The following is a 22,227-nucleotide window of genomic DNA, read 5'->3' on the forward strand; positions in this document are numbered from 1 at the left end:
GTTAATTATTTTGAAATTTTAACCGTTTCAAGTTTAGAAATTTGAATGTAAAAACAGATTTTTTGGTGCGCATAGTTCGTTCCAGTCCGCATATTATAAAGTTTGATGACAAAAAAAGAAAGACAGTTCCAAATCGTCTCACGAATAATATCTCTTTCTCCAAATGGGTGAGGGGATCCAAACTCATTTCAAAATGATAAGTAATATCCGATACAATCTCAGAAACAGAAGGAGAAAAGTGTAAAAAAATATCCCAAGCTTTTAAATGAAAGAGACGAATCAAAGAAAAATTACAAAACTTTAAAAGTGTTTTTAATTAATTAATTAATTAATGATTAACCAAAAGAAGAACCCTCCAAAAAAAACTAAACACTCTTTTGTAAACCATTGCGTCTTTGTCTGCCAAAAAAATAAAAATAAAAACTCGGAGACGCTACAAAGCTACTTGCCGCCGAACCAAACCTTTCCGTAAACCTCGTAGCCGCACTTCGTCGCCTTTGACTCGAATCACGACTCGACTCACTGATCGTATCGTACTTTCCAACTTTGATCGTGATTTCGAGTCTTTTAATAAACTGGATTAACCGACTAATTTCGCGTTTTTTTTGAACAATCAAAACTTGGTCCGTTTGGGTTGGAGATTGAACACAAAATTTTAAGGGATTTTAAGGGATTACTGTGACTGTTTCGCGTTTTTTTTTATTGTTTTGGTTTGGTTTTGGTGTGTGTGTTGTTTTGAGATTCTGGGCAATGTTGGATTTTCGAGACGGTTTTGGTGGCGGCTGAGTTTAGTGTGTGTTGTGTTGGGGGGTTTTAGGAAGCAGTAGTAGGAATTAGGGTTTGGAATTGGGTTATGTTAAGGGTGTTTGTTGTTTTAGAAGATGGGAGAGGATTATGAACTTGAAGAAGGAGAGATGAATTGTTCTTCTGATGAAGCCGTTGTTGATCTTGACGTTGATCTCTCCTACATTGTGAGCATCTTGTTTGTGATTTTTATCTTTTTTTCAATTACAATTGTTCTTTCTGTGGTGTTATGTGTATGGAATTGAGAAGGTAATTACAATGTTGGGTTTTTTTGTCAACTTCGAAAGTTGAAGGTCTTTTGGTTAATGATGTTTTGGTTTTTGCTTATGGGGGTTAAACTATTAAGTTCTGAAAGTTATCAAGGTAGTACTGGAAGTGTTTTGAGACTAATTGAATAGCATTATGTGTTTATAAGGCCAATGCCGATTAAGTTCAGTTAGATATAGCTTTTTTTAAAGATATTGCAAATGCTATGTATCTTGTTTGTTCTTGAGTTTTGAGTTCCAGTGTGAAGAGCTAGGTGTCTTTTGTAGCAATCTCGCTTGTATGCCTTCTTTATGGGGAATGTAGTATGTTTTATATGTATTTCTTCTCTGTTTTTGTATCTTTTTTTTTGCTAAAGGTCTTCTTCTTTGCGTGGGATTAATATTCTGTTGGAATTTATTAACTTTTTGAACGATGTCACTTGGCTTTGTTATATATGTGTTCTGCATTGTTAAAAACCAAGTTTTGTTGCTTTGTGTATCGAAGGACAAGAAGGTACGGAATGTACTTGGCCACTTCCAAAAAGATTTCGAAATGGGTGCCCTGAACCTGTTTGGTAAGTAATATTAACTATAGTCTTAGTGAGAAAGTATATTGAGATGAAATGTCATTGAAAGAATGATGTGTTTTGGTCAGGTCCAAAGATCTGTGACTATGGATCATTTTTGCCCACTTACAAACGTTCGCTGGATGTACCATCATGTCAATGGAGTTCCCCAGGGAATCATGCCGTCCAAAGATTCTCTAATAATTTACATGGGAAGGTATGAGAACAACATTCTCACTTCGATTTGAAGATTTAAATATATGGTATTGGAAAAACTTTGTTGTTTCTGTATTCTCTATTATGAATTCTTTTAAGTCCAAGGTTTGAAGGAATCTGGATCTTTAAGTGATGTTTTCTTGGTATTATAAGTAGCTTAATTATGAGTGCTGATGAATTATTGTTTGCTCAGAATGTGGTCCAGAAGTTTACGTCACTGCCTACTACATCTTCTAAACTAGGAAGTAATCAGGATCCTCAGAACATTCAAACTTCAGGATCACTTATGGCTCATGCTCCTGGAAAGGTTCCTATAAAGAAAGGAAATGAAGGAATACCGGGCAATGATATGCCTGATCATAAGCCGATTAGGGTTCGGATCAAAATGGGTTCTGAAATCTTATCCCAGAAGGTCATGCTTTCCAAGGATCTTGGTCTCAAGAATGGTTTTCCAAATTCACCTTCTCAAAACGGGCATGATTCTAGTAGCAGAATGCTATTACATACATCTATGGAGAAGACAAGTGAATCTCCTTCCCGCATTCTACAGGTAGATCATATATGACATTCTGTCGGTTCCTTGTGTGTGGATTAAATGGTTCGGTATTAATCCCAACTTATTCTTAACTTCATGAAACAGGAAATGACTGCCATTCCTGTCCCAGAGGATCTACTGATGTCGCCCCTTCCTGATAGTCTGCTTCTTCTGAAACAGAAGGAAAAGCAAGATACTTTATCAGACAAGCAACCTGTGCTTAGGACAGGAAAGGAACCTTCTATTCAGACAAATAACAAGTTTTCGGATGTTTTACTTTGTGAGGAAACTCCAAGTGGAAGGAGAAGGAAAACTGACTGCTTTAATGCTACCACTTGGAATGAGACTTCATCGATTGGTGATATGAAAAGGCAAAAAGTTTTTTCCGCTGGTCAGTTGGCCAGGGAGAAGTCAACTTGTGGTTTAGGTGCGGCAGGTTCTACTACTGATGGGCTTACAGCAAAATGTAACTTGCAGGAAGGTATAAAAAAAGATGGTGAAAGTGATCCCAGACTTGCATTTACTAGATCAAACAAAATAAAGGTTGTTGGGGTGCATGCTGTGAAGGAGAAAAAGACATGTTTGAGAAAGTTGCAACAGAAAAGTAGCAAATATAGTTCTGGTGATAAAATTTTATCAAAGATGCCTTTCAAAGATGCTGCATTTATAGGTCCCAAAAGTATGGAAGTTGGGTTTGATTTTGCGGTTGCACCTTCTTCCACCAGTCTTGACCTTGACAATTGGGTGCAATGTGATAGTTGTCAGACATGGCGGCTACTCCCCCTTGGTTACTCTGAGAAGCTGCCTGATAAGTGGTTGTGTAGCATGCAAACGTGGCTGTAAGTATTTCTATTCCATTTTTCCTTGCTTTTGAATATATCTACTATTATGGTTTGTATCTTTTGCTCTTTTCTTGATTCAAGCACGAAACCTTTTTGTCGCTATCATGGTTAGCTTGAAAGAAGTTTCATAGTTTAGTTCATAGTTCTTTATGGTTGGAGTCTTTTAAATCATGTTAGGTCTTGTTCCCTAGAATGACTGGGTCAAGCATTAAAGATAAAAATTTGTTTTCACAACGCTTCGACTTACTTTCTGCATTTCAACCTCGTGCAGAACCTTCAGATTATAATATTATCACATCTCCTTACCATCCTCCCTAATATTCTTTTGTAGGCCTGGAATGAACCATTGTGGTGTCAGCGCGAACGAGACAATAATGGCTATTAATTCCTTTCTTGCTAGTGAGCCTCATTGTCCTGAGACTGGTGTTAAACTCCTCTCTGATGCTAGTAATTCTGATAAAAGCTACCCACCATTAACTTCTGGTTCATTGCCAAATTCAATTGATAAGAAGTCTGGCATGAAAGACTTATCTGAAGGACTTTCTAGCAGTATCCTGGTTGATGCTGCAAAGCCTATGAAAAGTAGCCCACATGTTTTCAAAATAAAAAATTTGAAGCTTCCAGGAGAAAAACCTAATGCTACTCAGATAGTCACTGACTTTGGTGTGTCGCACGATTTTGTTCAGGATAAGGTTGACCAGAAAACAAAGTGGCGATCAGCAGGTCGGTTTCGCCATCAGCTAGAGTACATTTTCACTTCACTGGGGCTTCTTTTTTCGTCAAAATAACTTGTTCTTATTGTAGGTACTGATTTTCAGATAAAGACCAAGAAGAAAAAGGAGGGTGACAAACAAGATAGTGATGGTTCCAAGCATTTCACGACTAATGTTGGCAACAAACTCGCCAGAGATTTTAAAGTAGAAGAAATACATTGGAATCAAGATCTGGAATGGACTCCAGCAGAGAGAAAGACAAAGCGTCCTGACAATGATCTGTACACTTTGGATGTAGAGCAAGCCACAAAGAAAAGATTACTCGCATCTAAAAACAAACCTGATCGCAAATGTCAACTGCCAACTGCTAGTGGTTCCTTGTGTACAAAAGCTCATGGCAGAATCAATTCTCCTGTGAGGAAAATAAGGTTGATGGGTTCCAAGCAGGGTAATGATGGGAACAATGTAAAAATGTTTGTAGATGGTGATGAAAAAGAGCCATCAATGGTCAAGGCGACAATAAATAAGATTTCAGTCCAAGAATCTTTAGCATGCCAAAGAAATGAATTGTTTCAGGCTGATGGCTCTCAAGAACACCGGTATACTGATGCCTCATGTAGACATCTCTCTGGTGGAAGTGGGCAGATTTCTGGGGTAGAAACATCAAGCTCTTCAAAAATTGTAGGATCACATAAAAGTGGAAGAATGTATGTGGAAGAAGTAAAAGCATCTCCTGTGGGATCAGTTTCTTCTTTCTCTTCTTCTCCAGCAAGGTCTTCATGCCCGACAAATTTTGCATCAGCTGGAGAGAGTATATCTCGGAAAAAACAAAACATGAAGTATGGTGTTGCTGGGAGTAGAATTGATAATGCTAAAAAACCCCTATCTCATGAAGCCAATTGTGAAATATTGTCGACAACTCATCCTAAAAACAAGAAACAGCCAAAACCAGAAGTATGCAAACAGAACCCAAAGTTTGGTGATTTACCGTGCACAACTATGAAAACGGTCCTTGAAAATAGAGCTGGGGTAAAAAAAATTGATGATATTGCTCATGAGCCAATGGATAGATCCCGCTATGCTGCGAATGATATACTTCAAGAGGCTGAAAAGCTGAAAAAGCTGGCTGATTGTTTGAAGGTCAGATTTTTGTGCTACGTATAATGTAGTATGAAGCTGCTTTAAATAAAAAATGAAACAAATGATGGAACATTAGTATGAATTAATGCTGTCTTTCTTCTGCTAGTTTTGTGTTGGCTATTAATTTGGTTGTCTTTCTATCTTAATGATTTCAGAGCTCTGGATTTGATTATGAATACAAGGAGACCAAATTTAAAGCGGCTCTGAGGTTTCTCTTTGGAGCTTCACTTTTGGAAATGTGCAGTACTGATAATGTGGAAGGTGTGACGATAAGCCATGTTGAAGCTTACCAGACTGCTGCAAAACTTTCAGAGTAAGTGAATGTTTTTGCTTGCTCTTTTTTTTTGTATTTCCTTATAACTGAGGAAAATCTCTTATGAATTTGTGGTCATTGAAAACTCTGCTTGTTTGTCACAGAAGCTGTGCCCATCGATATGAAACAAGCCAAGAAATGGCTGCAGCTGTTTTGGCCTATAAATGCTCAGAAGTGGCTTACATGAGGCTAGTGTACGGCAGAAGTTTAGGTCTGAGTGGAGAATGGAATGAATTGCAAAAGATGGTACAGATGACTCCTCAAGGTAATATTGGATTTCTGCATCTATGATCGTATCAGTGAGTGAACATTTTTTTCTCGAAGTTATCTTTTTAATGTGGTTAAGCCAGAATAATAGTTGTCTAAAATAGTCCTCAGTAGTTTTTTTTTTTCGGTCACATAGTTAAGATATTTATCTCATGTATCCCTATTATTTTGGCTTAGTATGTCCACCTTTCATAGTATAGAGATTTTTATGGCTTTAATATCTGGAAGTTCATATAATTGTTTCTACAGGTGAATCACCATCGTCATCTGCATCTGATGTCGATAGTTTTAATCATCAAGGGGTGATTGATAAGTCTGCTAACACGAAAAGAGGTCTGTCCCATGTTGCTGGAAACCTTCTCCCTGTTGCTAGAAGCCAGCTAAATTTTGTTCCGCTATTGGACTTTGTAAGTTATCCCACGTTCATCAATTATTGGCATTATACATTTCATAAAGCAAGCTGGGTTGTCTCTTACCTCTGCTGTTTGAGTTTTGAAATTTCAACTTTTCCTGGCCTTTAAGTTGGTTGGGAAAGATAAAATAGTCAGAGATCAATTTCTTTATTTATGCATTCCCTATACATCTTTGACGCAACATGTGATACAAGCATTTTACAGTACTTCAATTGATGTTTGCCGAATTGAAACATGGAGTTGTGTCGATTATGGACAACTAAGATCCTTCTGTTGCCTGAGTTGTGCATGTCTTTCTCATCTATCTTCCAAACCAAGCTGATATATTATATTTATCTAATGCAGACAGAAAGCATGAATCTGGCAATGGAAGCCTCGGCAAAATCTCAAAATGCTTTTAAAGCAGTCACTATCACCTTAGAGGAAACAAAGCATGAAGACTGTATCTCTGCTATCAAGAAAGTTATTGATTTCAGTTTCCATGATGTGGAAGCGCTTATAAAGATGATTGAGGTTGCCATGGATGCTCTGAATTCATCAAGATTCGATGGCCCAAAGTGTTGAATCGGTTTTGTACATAGGCTCTGGTCCTATAAAGAATAGAATAGTGTTTTAGAAAGAAGAGATACCCAGAAGAGCATGGATCTAGATTACCTTTGTTTCATGAACTTCCATAGGAAAGTCTTATTAATTAGCATAGTGTTCGAGGTTGATTACCCTTGAATAGATTAGAAAAGGAAGACTTGGAAAAGAGGACATAAGCTCTAAGTTTGCACTTTGCAGTAACCCGCAGGGTCCTGTTTCAGGTCTTACTTCTTTTTGGTGTCTGGGTATTCAAGACTAAAGAATATTTACAGTAGAGTAGTAGGATTCTTAGATATAGTCATTTGAAAGATTGGGTAGTGATAAGAGTTGTGACAAGACACTGCTCTATACCCCTCTAATCCTGTTTCAGTTCTGTTCAAAGTATTACTGGAATTGAAACATACATTTTTTTTGCGGTGATATAACAAGATCATGTGCAGCTATTGTCAGGTATGTACCCCTTTATTTCTGCTGAGTAGCTTTTCACCGACCAAATGATCAGCATAGTGGTTCTTTCGGAACACTTATGATAGATTATTACGTTACACAACTTCTTTGGTTTCTAGCTTAACAACGAAACCTTCCAAAATTTTGTTAGCTGACATCATCAATGAATTCACGTTTACAGCAGCTATACCATATACTGTATTATTTTTCCGGGGAACATCCTATCTTTGCATATAGCATTGTGTGATTTTAGTTTTAGAAATTCATACCCCAAGTTTAAGTTTCATATCGACATGTTATGTGTAGCGTAGTTAACCATGCTATAGCTGTTGTGGTGTTCGTGTTGAACCCAACAAAGTAGTAACTAGCAACCTGAAGCTATTTTTGCTGTGTGGATGTTACATTTCATTGGTTCTCTGGGATTGCTGTTTGTATATTTACTTAGTTATCTCTATTCGGCTGCATATGATGAACCTAAGAAAGTTGCTCTTCTGTTTTGATATTCCTCTATGGGATGTTTGGATGCTCTTACTTCGCCATTCCTAAATGCAGTAGTTTCGTAGACTAGAAACACTTCCTCTGGCCTTCTGTTTTGTGTAAACAGGCTTAGCTTCAGTTTTGGCTGTGTGTTCTTTTTGTTCTCTCCTGCCTTATTTCATCTCAAGTCAAAATTGCATTGCTGCTCAATTCTTTAGTTAAATCGTAGTATTATGCTTCATTGCTCAATGCTCATTCCTTTGAGAACTGCCTCTACAACAATGTTTCCACTATAAATGAATCGAAATATGTCAGAACAAACTAATTGTAAAAATTTCACCAAAAATCACGACAAGTAGAAGATCCGTTGTTAAAAAAAAATTGAAACCTATATACATCCCTAACTACAATTTCTCTTTGCATTATCTCACTGATCAGCTTGAAAGCCTCATGGCAATCTCTACACATGCTCAAATTATTCATAATCTCTATGTAACCTACCAGCTGAAAGAAGAGCTCCCTACAAGAGCGCCCCTTGCTCTGCTCCAACTTCTATTGTTTTTGCCAAGTCATAATCCCATTCATTAACGATCTTCCAAGCATATCAACAACACAAGTGTAATGCCTCGTATCAGGAATCACGTCATTGATTAAGTTTTTAAGAACCAAAACACATAATTTTTTTTAACCAAAAGACCATAAATTTTTAAGAAGTTAAAATCAAAAACCTCTAATTAACCAAATTAATTAAACACAAATTTTGAATTATGTTCTATCATTGGAGAAGGTAAAAAAATTTATAAAAAAAACTCCTAATTAATTTTAAACTTTTGAATTTGCAAAATTCCCTTTAAATTATAAATATTGATAGTCTTGTTATCTTATCATCTCCTCGACATAAGTAAAAAGAAAAAAAAGATGTCTAGGGTTTCGAAGGAGGCTGGTGATGAGGATACCACCAAGTTTGAAGATCGGACGGAGTTGGTTTCTCCACCGCTGAAGAAGCCGAAGATAGATGCGGAGGATGCGAAGGCGGAAACAGAGGTCGTCAAATCAAAGATGCGAATTCTACGCAAAGGAAACTGGAAGGATCCTGAGTATATTAGACAGGAAGATCTGTTTGAGGAGCAATTTGTAAAGAGCGAGGTAATAATTTAGAGTTTATTATTATGCCGATGTGAATCATATTTGTTGATTCGATTTATCTTAGTTGGATTTGGATTTGGGTCAATCCACCAATTTGGTCTTCAATTCGATGATGTATAATCTTGTATTTATATACGTATATGCAATTCGACAGGGTTACGATGTAGATTGGGATAAATTGTACTTCAAATTCCCTGCCATCAAATTCGAATCGGCATCATCTTTGTCAACTCGACTTACCAATCAGGAAGTGCTAGATCTGTGCATAAAAACGGCCATCAGAGAAGAAAACGAAGAATCTATTAGAAGAAAAGAGCTTCCTCTTGTTAGTTTTCTCTCAGCTTTAGTTCTTTCTAATCGTTTCTTCTGCTTTTTTGCAGGGAACAAATCTCAAGTTCGTTAAGTATGTGAGTGCAAATGTTCAGGGAGTGCAAGGTTTTTTGTTTTATATAACATTCTGGGCACAAGATGTTTCCTCACCAAATCCTGAGCCAAAACTTTACTAAGCAAAGGTGAGAAAGTTTATGGATGAGATCCTGGTCAGTCAGTTCAGACTAAAGCCAACACAAGAATGATCAATTTATATATCCATGCAGCCATTCAAAAAAGATGATGAGAGAATTAAAATGTCTCTGGTCTTCTTCAAAATTATGTCTTGTTCTTCTTCAAAATTATGTCTTGTTCTTCTGTAACAGTTATATTTTTGTTAATAAAAACATTATTAACAGAATTATAATAAAACACATTTAACGAATTTGCAACATACATTCGTCTCCTTGCCTGAGTACGTGTTAACTTACGATTCCTCCGTATCTTTTCCAATCCCAACGAATGATATCCTAATTAAACCGTAAATTAGTTAAAAATAAACCAACAAGTGTAATTATTTGTGTATTATTAAGAATATGTTTGTAAATCAAATGATATTGAACAGGTGTCTTACGTCTCCACTGTCGGATACTTTTATCTGTTTTCCTTTCTTCTTCTCATCATCCTTAAGACCATCTCCAATATCCTTAAGACCATCTTCAACGGTAATATTATTAGTGGAGTTGTTAACAATCTTTTTACTAATAAATGATGATTAAAGTGAAGTTAAGAACTTGTTAGAAATAATTAAATTATTGGGGGTCCATTGGTGAACTTTAAAAGGGGTTCACCAAAATAAATATTTTTTTTATAAATAATAAGTTATGAGTTTTAAGTAAAATAAATTTTAAAAGCAATTTAAAATTAATTGGTACAAAAGAAATTTTATTAAAATTCAAAATTAAAATGCATTACATAAAATTTAAAACATACAAAATATAGAGATACATAAAATTTAAAACATACAAAATATAGAAATAAATAAAACTTAAAACATACAAAATATAGAGATGACTTTATAAAACGTTTAGTTGAAATTTGAGATACGCCAAATTTGTGCCATATATTTTCAACCAAATCAACATGTGGTCAAATTAAATCAAAGTAGTATTCTGTATTCACATTTAATGAAAAAAATTAAAATAAACATCATTCATCTTCAAGTACTAGAATGCATTTACAAAGGGTGACCGAGAAAAGTTGTTGCGGTGGCAAAAAGCCTTTAGACGGTGGAACAAAGGTTTGGAACGGCGGAAAAGAAAAAGCAAAACCAAGAAAGAGTTTCCTAGGGGAACGTGTCTGGGAGCATCTCACCTTGTACGGACGTAGACTCTTCCTTCTTTTTTTGTTTTTACATATATTACTAATTTCCTGACTTATATGTTTCTTTCTCGTCACGCTGGTAAGACCATCCTCAATGGTCAATCCTTATGGTAATCCTTAGTGTATTAGCATTTAAATATAAATCAAAATACACATAATTACCTAAGGATCGTATCTTATATAAGATCAAAAATTGGGTGTAAGAGGCGCATACGTGGCAAGGTTTGATTGGGTGTTATGAAAAAAAAATAATTCTCTCTCTCTCTCTAGCATCCAATCGGTCGAGCACATATAAACAAAACATTATACAAATCACTTTTAAATTAATTGTGCTTTGTGCTTATGTTATTTATGCAATAAATTGTATCTCATCTATATTTTTAGTTTTTATTTTCTAATAATTATTAACTTTTCAAAAATTAAATTGTTAATTTTTTAACTTTTTTATTTTTATTTTTTAATCCTAATATCCACTACTTAAGAACCCATCAATGATTCTGCAATAAAACATAAAAACTTAGTTACATTTCTTAACATCACTTTTTACAAATAAATTAATAAACAAATCACAAGATTTTTTTTTTAAAACCTAGCATTGAGGATGCTCTAAGGACATCTTTATCCATGGTATCTTGAGATACTTTCTTACACAAATATTAGTTTTAAGATATCTTGGATAAGGATGGTCTAAACATCCTTCTTCCTTCGTATTTGTCCATACAGTAACCTCAGAGTGACACATGTTTACTGCCTATTGGTGAATTGTATGCAGACCTATTTGATTCTAATGAGTACCTCCATACACCTATCAAAATCAGAAATCAGAACTGTGGCCATCCCCTGCACATAACCTAAACCCTATTTTTCATTTGTTTTTTTTTCTTTCAAAAGACAAAACCTATTTTTCTTTGATAAAATAATAACGGGTGGATCATGGATCATTGATCACTTTCTACTACCACAATGATCTCCTTTAAACCGCATCTAAGTGATCTCCTTTAAACCCGCCTCTAGGTACATCAATGTTTTTACTTTTTACTAAGAATGAGTCAGGAATATGTCAGAACAAAAGATCAATCTACATTAGTTAAAAAAATCACCAAAAATCACGACAAGTGCAAGATCCATTCTTAAAACAATGAAACCTATTTACATCTCTAACTACAATTTCTCTCTGCACAATCTCACTGATCACCTTGAAAGCCTCATGACAATCTCTACACATCCTCAAATTATTCATAATCCGAATCGTTGATCCCGCAGGCAAGTGAAGCAATCCATAGGCTAAAGCCAATCTCTCACAATGCAAATTCACCATTTCCTCTTTAGCTTCCTCATCAACATCAATAAAAACCGACGAACTTGTGATCATACTACTACTACTACTTCCTCTGTGTCCTCTTTCCTTCATTTGCTTCTCCATATCTTTCAAAAACCTCTCAATCTCACCGCTTTCGTCACAAGACAGATCCCCAGCATGGAAAACATAGACTGACTCCTTACTCTCAATCCAGCTACAAGCTCGTTCTTTCACATTCCCACTACGCTTCATCTCTAGTCGAAGAGATTCCGAATCTTCCCATCCTCCAGCCACAGCATAAGCATTGGATAATGCAATATATGCACTTGTCACTTGCTGATCCGACTGAATTAACCGCTTGCTCGCTTCACTAACAATCTCAATTCTTCCATGTAACCTACCAGCTGAAAGAAGAGCTCCCCACAAGAGCGCTCCTTGCTCTGCTCCAACTTCTATTGTTTTTGCCAAGTCGTAAGCTTCATCAACACGGCCAGATCTTCCAAGCATATCAACCACACAAGTGTAATGCCTCGGATCAGGAATCACGCCATGCTTCTCAGCCATGGAATTCAAGAATTCTAGGCCTTCGTTAACCAGACCCGAATGGCTACAAGCGTGTAACACACCGAGTAATGTTACATAGTTAGGCTTTATTCTCTTTCCTACCATTTCATCGAAGAGTTTGACCGCTGCTTCTCCAAATCCATGCTTTGCCTTTGCCATGATCATAGATGTGTAAGTTATAACAGTATGACAACGAATATTCAAGAATATTTTCTCCGCACAGCTTAAAGACCCGCATTTCGAGTACATATCTAGAAGCGAGGTAGCAACCACATTGTTCGATTCATAACCACCTCGAGTGACTAACCCGTGAGCAACTTTTCCCCATTGCAGCCTACCTAAACTAGAGGAAGCGCTAATTACACTAGCCAGCATAAACTGATTCGGCCTATCCGATGTCGAAACAGCATTGAATGATCTAAACAGCTCAATAGCTTCATGGCCACGGGCGTTCTGCGCATAAGTAGTGATCATGGAGGTCCAAGAAACAACATTTCTGCCACAACCAATCATCGAGTCGAAAACCCGTCTAGCCGTTTCCACATCGTTGCATTTCCCATACATGTCAACAAGAGATGAACTCACCACAGTATTGCTTCTGAGCCCGGAAATTTCAAGACGGGCATGGATGCATTTCCCGATTCTTGATTCAGCCAAAGCAGAGCATGCTTTAAAGACACTAGCAAACGTGTACTCATTAGGAGGCACAGACCTATCTTCATGCATCTCCTGAAACATAGACAAAGCAGTTTGAGGTTGACCCATGTCGTTAAACCCAGAAATAACCGAAGTCCAGGAAACGACATTTGGTTCACGCATTTCACCGAACACCTTGCGTGCAGTGTCGACTTCTCTGAGCTTAACATAGCTAATAAGGAGGTGATTCACAGTAAACGTGTCACTAGCGAACCCAAGTTTCAGAGTGAGTGTATGTAGTAGATTCGTGAGAATAGGATTGGTAGATTCTGAAAGCTTATGCAACAAGAAAGCTTTCGGTTTTAGGTGAAGAAGAGGAAAGGGAGAAGTTGCTGCAGGGGCTAAACTGACATTTTGGATTAACCGTTTCTTCATTGGGTCAAAATACTCAATTCGATTGTGTTGTGTTTACTTTGATTTTCATACTTTAATGCATATCAATAATGCGGCATCGTTTTAATGTTAGGTTCACACTACTCGGTACTCAAATTAAAAACATAAAATTAATGGAATAAATACTCATATGTTTTGACTTTTGAGAAATGGTGGACGAGGAAGACAATAATTTCTAGGGTAATTTTCATAAATAGTAACACCTCATTCATGTGTTTTAACAAGAATAAAATTTTATATCATAGTCTTATATCCCTAATCCCAACACCATGGCAAAGGTAGTTGTGAGTTGTGACACTCTTATATGCCTCTTTTGTATCAACAAATTGAGTATCGTGCTGAACCCGGCCCCGCCACTAGATGGCATCAGAATTTTCCTGTTTCTAACCTTCAACGTCTCCTCTCCAACATGTATAAAAGGGGGAATGAATGACCAACCATTGTAATTTAACATTTCCTACCATCTTTTATTTAGCAACGTTGGTCTTCTTTGGTTTCTCGTTGAATGCATGCAAAGCTTTCTTGACTTGTTTGCTTATTCTTAAAACCTGGTTAAACTTGAGGACTGTTTTGCAAGTGAAAGCAGATGATTTGCTCTGTTTAATCTTTATTTGTTCCCTCACACTGATTTGCAAGTGAAATTAGATGATTTGACATGCTTTTTTTAAACATGTTTATGCGAGAGAGAAGACACAAAAACATTGTTTCTAAACATTTTCCTACTCTTTTTCATGTATTCCCCATGTTCTGTATTACAATTATCGATTCTAAGTTTATATACATTTTTTATAGTTGATTTCTGTGGAATCATTTTATTGAAGATCCTTATGAAAACAAAAGACTGATAAGAATATACAAATGTGGTTACTAGTATATATACCCCATTATCACAAATAACACTATTCTAGTGCAGTATGATACTATGATTTAGTTTACATGAAAAGGTTTTGTGTTTAGTCGTCCAGATCCCAGTAAATGAAAATACAAAAAGACCTCCCAAACACGTACGAGATAGAAGTGAAGTAATGATTTTAACAACAATTGACAGACCATGAGATAAAATGATAGCAGTTAAAGTAGAAGCAAGTTTGGTTGGATTTTGGCAAAGACATGTCATACAAGACAAAGTAGTTAACGACCAAGAGCTGTGATATTACAACACAAAGTACATATAACATTATTAAAAAAGCCACCACAAATTATTCTCAAGAGCTGTCCCATTTGAAGCACATAACACAATATAAACTGTCCTGCATGCATCACCAAACCCAATTTAAATAAAGGAAACCCGAAACAAATAGTATGATGAAGATGATTTTAAGTCAGTCATATAACTAGTTTTAAGCTAATAGTGATAAAATAACTACCTCATGAAATTTCTTTGTGAGGCTTTTCCCTAACCAATTTGACGGCGATATCATCACAAAACTTGCGCACCTTGGCTTGGTAAAGCTCTGGATTAGTTGAGGAAACATCTTTGGCCCTAAATGTTATGTAATACATAATACCCTTGCACGGTGCCATATTGGCACCTACATAATCGATAAGCTCAAGCTCTGTTCCCTGCAAAAGAACAACAACACAAAAGATCATTAAGTAGAAGAACAGATAAAGAACCATTAGAAAGTAATTAAAGAAAGAAGCTGACGTTATCATCATCGTATTCTTCAATGGCTGCTCGTATGAGTTGTTTGAGCAGCTCGTCATTGGTCATCCTATCATCAAGTTGTGGTTGCCAGTAGAAATTGACGACAGAGAACACGTAGTCAAAACTGTCCCAGTCCACATCAAAACCCTGTAAACACAAAAATACAATTTATATTACCAAAGAAGAAAGGAGGAGAAACCAAACAGCATACTAAAACTAAACGAGGATACGACTAAACTTTCCCAGTTGTGTATTCAACAAGTAAATCAATGACCTCTCTCTATGAACCTAAATCCGAAACAATCCAACCAATGAACTTGTAAATCCAGAAATTTTTGGATTAGCATATAAATATGAAAATACCTCGCTATCACCAAACTGTTTGGAAAAGAGTTTGGCCTGTCTAAAACATTCCTCATCGTTGGGTTCGCCTACGCGGAGTAGTTTACCGCCGAAGTAGAAGGAATTTGGTGGACGATCTTCTGATTTTGTCTCTATCTTCCGTTCTGGAGATTCGATCTCCGCCGGATCTCTCAACCGCACCTTGGAATCGTCAACACCAGGCATGGTCCAAAGTCGAAACCCTAGAATTTTCACCCCTTTTTTTATTTTGCTGTGTACGTAAGTATCCTTAACTTAGAGAATTCGCAAACTAGTCCTTCTTTTTGCCTTGCAAGTTGCAAATTTTGATTATTTTTTTTAATTTTTTTTTGGGTGTAAAATGTTTGATTTCTTTTAGATAAACCTTCATACTTTTTGCCTTATCAACTTAGGCCAACGATAGAACCCAATCATTTTTATATATTCGATTCATTTTGTAACTACTCTATTTTGTATTCATTCACACATTCGCGAAAATTCGTGACTATAAGGTGATTTAAAAAAAAAAAGCCACGATTTTTTTAAAATACGACGCTATATCCACAAATATTAAGCCACATCCACGAATAGCCAAGTGGAACATGAGTTGCATTATTATTTCTTCTCTTGTTAATATCATTTGTCTTTGATCTCACTGCATAACAAAAACAATGAACATTGATTACAAGAAGGAATATAACATGAGTTGCATTATTTTTTCTTCTCTTATTATAGGAAATGCAGTTTTTTTTTAATACAAGTACTAGTTAATTGAGCCGTAATATAAGATTAAAGATCAGCTAAAGAATAAAACAACAATCAACTAATTCGGTAAAACGTACAAAAAACAAAATCTCTTGAGAAATATATGATACGGACGAATCATGTTATGTGTATATCTCGGCCGTATATTAAATTTTCTCACAGTTAAAATTTAGAGAAGTCCAAATCTGAATAATTTGTAGTAGTCTAATATAAATAGCTAGACAAATGCAACAACAAATAAAGATATAGATTTTGTTTCAGCTTAAAATGTAATTAATATTTTTTTATTTTTTTTATAGAAAAATATATAAGCCAGTTGAGACAATATATAAGCCAGTTGAGACGAAACTGAAGCTTGTTTTTTATTTAATTAAAAGGTAAATAAAAAATAAAAAATAAAAAGAAAACTGTCCTAAAGATCGATCAACCTTCCCTTCACTTAGTATAACTGTTCTCAGAAATCATGACCAAGCCATGCAAGATGTGGAAGTTTGCTAGGGACATTTCAGTCGCAATGGTCGGGATAAAGTCGTGTCAGTTATTAAATTGATAAGATCGATACACTCTTCAGAGTCGCAAAGTTTTCAGATCCCTCTTTCGATTATTCTATATTTGCGAAAACTCGCAATCGTGTGATATTATCTCAAGAATTGAAATATTCTCTTTATGACCACTTGAGAAAACAAGGAAACTCTGTGTGGTTCTGTTTTAGCCTTATCTTCATGAATGAAAATCTAAGAAAGATTGAGCTTTATTCCAAATTCTACGAATTTTGGAATGTCAAGCTTGTGGCCAAGCAGATGAACTTGATAGTGGCATGGTGTCTCAAAATATTTATTGAACTTTAAAGTCATAGTTTTGCATTTTCTTTTTGAAATTATTAAAATGTAATGGTGGCCCTATTCTGATCTGAAGAGTCATTATTCTTATATCACAATACAAGGTTATCATCATTTTCAGTCGATGTGATTCACGTACTGACGACACATTCTAGTATTAGTATATGTAAGATGCCTAATCACATGATCTTATTCCGTAACTAGCCCGTACCGTCCTAGAGCATGGAATATATATATGTAACAAATTAACAATGCAACGATGTTAGCTAGACACATATGTTTCACCAAGTACTATATTTCTTGTCAAGCGCAGAACCCTCGCATAAGCTTATAGACACATGATTAATCACCAAGTACTATACTATTTCATTGTACCACTATAGGTATTTAAAAAAATACATTTTACCAATTTAATAAAAAAAAAAAGATTTGATCCATCCCAAGATCAATATTCAATTTTATAACCAAATATAATTTGGATAATGTTGGCATGAGTAAAACATGCGAAAAGGATAAATTTAACGATAGCTGATTTTATTATAAACAATACCCACACTTTACAAAATAGGTAACCGCATAGTCTATCTTTTCAAAACTTAGATAGACACAGCATTAACTCATACATACATTAATTCTTGTGTATATTTTTTAGTTAATTCATGGCTTTAGTTAGTTTCTTCAGTACATTTATTGAAGTCAAAGCCACAATGCTCCAGCACGCTTAAGCATTGGAAGGAGAGAACGATTGAGATGGAGACTCATGACTTGATTGGCTCCACCAACGAGCTGTCCTCCTATGAAAACCACCGGCACGGTCGGGCTGCACCCGAGCTGAGCCAATGCTTGCTCTACCTCTTTCCCTCTGTTGATCTCGTCTAGTTCATAGATCGTCGGGTTCACGCCAAAGTCGAAGAAGAGAGTCTTGATTGTGTGAGACATGCAGCAAGAGTTCTTGCTAAAGATCACTACCGACTTCTCAGAGATCATCTTTTGTAGATTCTCCATTATAGTGTTATATGGGATGATTGAGAAGCAACTTGTAAAGAAGAAAAATGGGATGCGAACTTGGAGATAGGAAGTGAATTGGAGTTGTTGTGTTTGATGGAATGAAGAGTGTATAAGCTCATTATATATATATCTTTCCAAAGTACGTAAGCTTTCATATTACGTAGCCTTTTTTCCCAAGAGAATAAACTTTAGCACAAAATAATATCTCAAATATAAATAGTGACAAAAGAACATATATTAAATCATATCTGAAAGAATATGATCTGTTCACAGCTTCTTGATTCTTTGCCTCTTGCAGCTAAAGAATAAAACTATCAACCAATTCGGTAAACGTACCATACAACAAAAATCTCTTGTGGAATATTTGATACTGAAGAATCATGTTATGTTTATATTTCGGCTTAAAATTCATTGAACTTTTTCTTGAAGCCGATCTAGACAAATCTGAATTGAAAAGTGAGATACCAAGTTTTCGGACGTTTCTTCATTCGATTCTTGTATATTTGAGAAAAATCGAGATCGTATGATATTATGATCTCAAGAATTGAAATATTCTTTTAATGACCACTTGTGAAAACAAGGGAAACACTGTGGTTTCATTTTAGCCTTATCTTCATCAATAGAATCGGGACTTACGATGTCAAGAATCAAAATCTAAGAAAGATTGAGTTTTTATAATTTTGGAATTTCAAGCTCGTGGCCAAGCAGATGGTTTTGATAGTGAAGCAGCCACGTGGTGTCCCTAAATTTTTATTCAACATTAAAGCCATAGTTTTGCATTTTTTCTTGTTATAATGATTAAATATACTGGTGGCCCAATTTTGATATGAAGAGTCGTTATTCCTATATCACAATACAAATTTATCATCATTTTCAATCGATGTGCTTCACGTACTACTAACGAGACATTGTAGTATAAGTAAGATGCCTAATCACATCTAGTTCCGAAACTGGCCCGTACTGTCCTCTAAATTGAATATACTGTATATAATGTATCAATGCAACCATGTTCCTTATAAGGCATAAATTCTTTACACACTTTGTTGTTTTAATGGTTAGTAGTATTAGTAACACCACTTTCTAATACGATGTGGAATACAATTTTAAAACTTGTACATCGTGTAGAGGAAAGCTATTTGTTTTGCCGATAACTATACGTTTATATTGCCATTGAGAGTTTTCATGTTTTAGATTCTGTTCCGTTAATGGTGGCATCGGATGTTGGGATAATATCCAAAGAACTTCGTTTTCAAGAAACATCCGTTTGTAGTTTTCTTTTTCATATTGATTGTCACGATTAAATATAATTTTAATACATTTCTAAATTAATAGATTTTCATGATTTTAAATTCTTAATACATAACATTTTTACTGTATTTGACACTTTTATTAGTATGTTAGGTCTTGTTTTATTAATTGGGTTAGAAAGATACAATATCGAAAGCCCACTAATGGCTTAAAGAAACAAAAGTAAAATAGTTCCCTTTGTAATAATAAAAGTAACAAAATAAGGTATCTAGGTTAAGCCAATGCCTGGCGACGGCGATTGATTCTCCAGTGCAGAAGAAGCCAAAGATAGAGGAAGCCAAAGCCACTGATGAATATGTCAAATACGTGAGTGCAATTCTAATACCCTGCAGGGGGCATAACTTTCATATAACATTTTTGGCCTGATCTTAACTCATCAATTCAAGTGCCAAAATCTTACCAAGCAAAGGTCAACAATTTTCATGAAGAGATCTTTGTTGATAAGGTTAAGCCTACACAATCATGAAGTTTACTAGAGGTATACTGCTCTTCTGGTTTTCTTGTTGTAACATATGTATTTCACCTTCGGTTGCTTCTTGTCCTACAAAATTAATTACCAGAATCTAAATTGTAACCTTTGGTGCATACGGATCATTCTGATCGAGGCAGCTTCAAGCTGCAATCACTCTTCCTAATTTAATCCAAAATTATTATTCATATATTTTTCAAAATAACTTTTATTTCATGTATTCAGCAACAAATCTAGCACTGGATCGATATAAAAGAGCTTATCATGTATTTTTGGTTATTATATCTAATGCAAGTCAAAGGAACTAAACACAAGATCACGATAGACCAAACACCATAGATATTATTAAGCGAATTACATAGATTTATGACGAAACAGAGAGAATGAGAACAGGTAATGGAGGAACAAAAGCAAACAAAATAAAGTATTATTGGTTTTGGTTTTCAGGTAATGGAGGTATATTTTGAGTATCACTGATGCTTCTCACCTAAAGCAGTAGATGGCCCAGCAGATGTTGATGCACCATCAACTCTATGATCATCACCCATCTTTTGATTTTCTCTCTTCCAGAATTGCAAAAGGTTATTCTTTTCAACTGTGGTTAGGTTCTTGATTTTCTCAATATAAGAATCCAAAGAAGCTGTTGTATTAAGGAAATCATCTGGAATTGGAATATCAAAATATTTTGGCACTTGATCAGGTCCCAAGTTAGTTTCAAGCTCATTCAATGCAGATTTGATCTCTTGCTCAACATCGTTGAGAATACTTTCATAGTGTAGTTTCATGCCATAAACACCAGAAACCGGATCACGTCTACGAGCCTCAGCCGCGTAGCACAAGCAGTTGGCAGCAATCTCACGTTCTACTTCTCCAAGACTGTTGAGGATCTTGAGGACGTTCTCGGCACCAAAGATTTGATGAACATCTTGAAATCTTGTACTGTTCGATGGGAAATGTGGTTTGCATATGCAAGTTGGTTCACAAGTAACATTCAAGATCTTGCAAACAGCACAACGGTTAGAAGCCATTCTTTTTTTTGTTTTGGTTTCTCCCTTTGCCCTGAAAACAATGATATGAATTAATATATCAACCTAAACATAAGAAGAAGAAAAAACCTTGGATCTTGATTAAAATTCACTTTTGATGAATTAAATTCTACATAAATATAAATATAAAAAATGAATAGATTAAATCGAGATCATGTAGTACCTCAGATCGAAATTGTAGAAAGATTAAATATCATAAAAGAAATAAAAATGTTCTAAATCTGAAGGATGTATATAATGGTACTATTAGTTGGAGTTTTATAGCCATGACTCAGAAGGTTAAATCACTGATTTAGGTAGGATAGTAATGTTCAACTCATATGAGACTAATGTTTTTTTTGGCAATAAAACTATTAAACATTAAGTGTCATAGTTGACTACATTCTTTTATTTTTTTGCAAGATAATATCTTCCTTTGAACCAAAAACAATGGCAAGATAATATCATCCTTTGGCAATTGGCATGATTTTTTTTTTTCAAATTCTTGTGCATTAATTATGCCAAGTTTTAATCGTTAGTAGTGTATTGTATTTTATTTGTGCTAGTATCAACATAAAATTTAACGATAGCTGATTTTATTATAAAACAAAATATGTAACCGCATAGTCTATCTTTTCAAAAGTTAGATAGACACAGCATTAACTTACTCATACATACATTCTTGTGTATATTTTTAAGTTAATTCATGACTTTAGTTAGTTTCTTCAGTACATTTATTGAAGTCAAAGCCATAATGCTCCAGCACGCTTTAGCATTGGAAGGAGAGAACGATTGAGATGGAGACTCATGACTTGATTGGCTCCACCAACAAGCTGCCCTCCTATGAACACCACTGGCACGGTCGGGCTGCACCCGAGCTGAGCCAATGCTTGCTCTATCTCTTTCCCTCTGTTGATCTCGTCTAGTTCATAGATCGTAGGATTCACGCCAAAGTCGAAGAAGAGAGTCTTGATTGTGTGAGACATGCAGCAAGAGTTCTTGCTAAAGATCACTACCGACTTCTCAGAGATCATCTTTTGTAGATTCGCCATTATAGTGTTATATGGGATATTTAAAAGCAGCTTGATAGGAAGTGAACTGGAGTTGCTGTGTTTGATGGAGTGAAGAGTGTATAAGGTCATTAATATATATATAGCTTTCCAAAGTATGTAAGCTTTCATATTACGTAGCCTAGTTCTTCCAAAGAGAATAAACTTTAGCACAAAATAATATCTCAAATATAAATAGTGAAATAAAGAACAATTTTGTAAGAATATCTGAAAGGATATGAGGATATAATCGGTTCACGGCTTCTTGATTCTTTGCCTCTTGCAGCTAAAGAATAAACGTACATACAACAAAATCTCTTGAGGAATATTTGATACTGACGAATCATGTTATGTTTATATTTCGGCTTAAAATGCATTGAACTTTTTTCTTAAAGCCGGACA

General features: G+C 35.4%; 7 protein-coding genes across 9 annotated transcripts; 2 read left to right on the forward strand and 5 right to left on the reverse strand.

The window, feature by feature from the left end:
* Window positions 1-400: 400 nt before the first annotated feature.
* LOC17879477 lies at window positions 401-7,096 on the forward strand. The gene is made up of 11 exons (XM_006282961.2): window positions 401-971; window positions 1,555-1,624; window positions 1,705-1,832; window positions 2,025-2,381; window positions 2,472-3,205; window positions 3,540-3,931; window positions 4,013-5,061; window positions 5,217-5,374; window positions 5,479-5,639; window positions 5,891-6,048; window positions 6,400-7,096. Exons 1-11 carry the CDS (start codon window positions 882-884, stop codon window positions 6,616-6,618), a joined length of 3,516 nt encoding a protein of 1,171 aa, XP_006283023.1. The 5' UTR covers window positions 401-881; the 3' UTR covers window positions 6,619-7,096.
* On the forward strand, window positions 7,008-9,389 carry LOC17879171. Of its 2 annotated transcripts, none has more exons than XM_023779334.1 (3): window positions 7,008-7,089; window positions 8,482-8,709; window positions 9,090-9,389. In XM_023779334.1, exons 1-3 carry the CDS (start codon window positions 7,072-7,074, stop codon window positions 9,213-9,215), a joined length of 372 nt encoding a protein of 123 aa, XP_023635102.1. In that variant the 5' UTR covers window positions 7,008-7,071; the 3' UTR covers window positions 9,216-9,389. The 2 variants fall into 2 exon arrangements, with proteins under 2 accessions (XP_023635102.1, XP_023635101.1); XM_023779333.1 differs by having other exon boundaries at window positions 8,864-9,206.
* Window positions 9,390-11,459: 2,070 nt separating this feature from the next.
* Window positions 11,460-13,336, reverse strand: LOC17879540 (pentatricopeptide repeat-containing protein At4g15720). Its single transcript, XM_006283294.2, has one exon. It carries the CDS (start codon window positions 13,334-13,336, stop codon window positions 11,498-11,500), a length of 1,839 nt encoding a protein of 612 aa, XP_006283356.1. The 3' UTR covers window positions 11,460-11,497.
* A 1,106-nt stretch (window positions 13,337-14,442) lies between these two features.
* On the reverse strand, window positions 14,443-15,602 carry LOC17879395. 2 transcript variants are annotated; one of them, XM_023779624.1, is made up of 4 exons: window positions 15,366-15,602; window positions 15,003-15,149; window positions 14,722-14,917; window positions 14,443-14,599 (listed from the first exon to the last, which is right to left on the reverse strand). In XM_023779624.1, the coding sequence occupies exons 1-3, from the start codon at window positions 15,567-15,569 to the stop codon at window positions 14,723-14,725; spliced, it is 546 nt and encodes a 181-aa protein (XP_023635392.1). In that variant the 5' UTR covers window positions 15,570-15,602; the 3' UTR covers window positions 14,443-14,599; window position 14,722. The 2 variants fall into 2 exon arrangements, with proteins under 2 accessions (XP_023635392.1, XP_006284618.1); XM_006284556.2 differs by having other exon boundaries at window positions 14,443-14,604.
* A 1,896-nt stretch (window positions 15,603-17,498) lies between these two features.
* On the reverse strand, window positions 17,499-18,052 carry LOC17879860 (monothiol glutaredoxin-S5). Its single transcript, XM_006284762.2, has one exon. The coding sequence runs from the start codon at window positions 17,969-17,971 to the stop codon at window positions 17,663-17,665; it is 309 nt and encodes a 102-aa protein (XP_006284824.1). The 5' UTR covers window positions 17,972-18,052; the 3' UTR covers window positions 17,499-17,662.
* A 2,139-nt stretch (window positions 18,053-20,191) lies between these two features.
* On the reverse strand, window positions 20,192-21,010 carry LOC17879305 (LOB domain-containing protein 32). The gene is made up of 2 exons (XM_006282735.2): window positions 20,961-21,010; window positions 20,192-20,810 (listed from the first exon to the last, which is right to left on the reverse strand). The coding sequence occupies exon 2, from the start codon at window positions 20,777-20,779 to the stop codon at window positions 20,222-20,224; it is 558 nt and encodes a 185-aa protein (XP_006282797.1). The 5' UTR covers window positions 20,780-20,810; window positions 20,961-21,010; the 3' UTR covers window positions 20,192-20,221.
* Window positions 21,011-21,350: 340 nt separating this feature from the next.
* On the reverse strand, window positions 21,351-21,882 carry LOC17879469 (monothiol glutaredoxin-S5). Its single transcript, XM_006284765.2, has one exon. It carries the CDS (start codon window positions 21,826-21,828, stop codon window positions 21,520-21,522), a length of 309 nt encoding a protein of 102 aa, XP_006284827.1. The 5' UTR covers window positions 21,829-21,882; the 3' UTR covers window positions 21,351-21,519.
* Window positions 21,883-22,227: the final 345 nt, after the last annotated feature.

The sequence above is a fragment of the Capsella rubella genome, unplaced genomic scaffold (genome assembly GCF_000375325.1).
Source record: "Capsella rubella cultivar Monte Gargano unplaced genomic scaffold, Caprub1_0 scaffold_7, whole genome shotgun sequence".
Classification (NCBI taxonomy): domain Eukaryota; kingdom Viridiplantae; phylum Streptophyta; class Magnoliopsida; order Brassicales; family Brassicaceae; genus Capsella; species Capsella rubella.

Coding starts and splice junctions, on each gene's coding strand:
- LOC17879477 (XM_006282961.2), top strand. CDS start 882: ATGGGAGAGGATTATGAACTTGAAGAAGGAGAGATGAATTGTTCTTCT. Junction 5,062..5,216: donor AGCTGGCTGATTGTTTGAAG/GTCAGATTTTTG, acceptor TAATGATTTCAG/AGCTCTGGATTTGATTATGA. Junction 6,049..6,399: donor TTGTTCCGCTATTGGACTTT/GTAAGTTATCCC, acceptor TATCTAATGCAG/ACAGAAAGCATGAATCTGGC.
- LOC17879171 (XM_023779333.1), top strand. Junction 8,710..8,863: donor AGCAATTTGTAAAGAGCGAG/GTAATAATTTAG, acceptor GCAATTCGACAG/GGTTACGATGTAGATTGGGA.
- LOC17879540 (XM_006283294.2), bottom strand. CDS start 13,336: ATGAAGAAACGGTTAATCCAAAATGTCAGTTTAGCCCCTGCAGCAACT.
- LOC17879395 (XM_023779624.1), bottom strand. CDS start 15,569: ATGCCTGGTGTTGACGATTCCAAGGTGCGGTTGAGAGATCCGGCGGAG. Junction 15,150..15,365: donor AACAGTTTGGTGATAGCGAG/GTATTTTCATAT, acceptor TTGTGTTTACAG/GGTTTTGATGTGGACTGGGA. Junction 14,918..15,002: donor AAGAATACGATGATGATAAC/GTCAGCTTCTTT, acceptor GTTCTTTTGCAG/GGAACAGAGCTTGAGCTTAT.
- LOC17879860 (XM_006284762.2), bottom strand. CDS start 17,971: ATGGAGAATCTACAAAAGATGATCTCTGAGAAGTCGGTAGTGATCTTT.
- LOC17879305 (XM_006282735.2), bottom strand. CDS start 20,779: ATGGCTTCTAACCGTTGTGCTGTTTGCAAGATCTTGAATGTTACTTGT.
- LOC17879469 (XM_006284765.2), bottom strand. CDS start 21,828: ATGGCGAATCTACAAAAGATGATCTCTGAGAAGTCGGTAGTGATCTTT.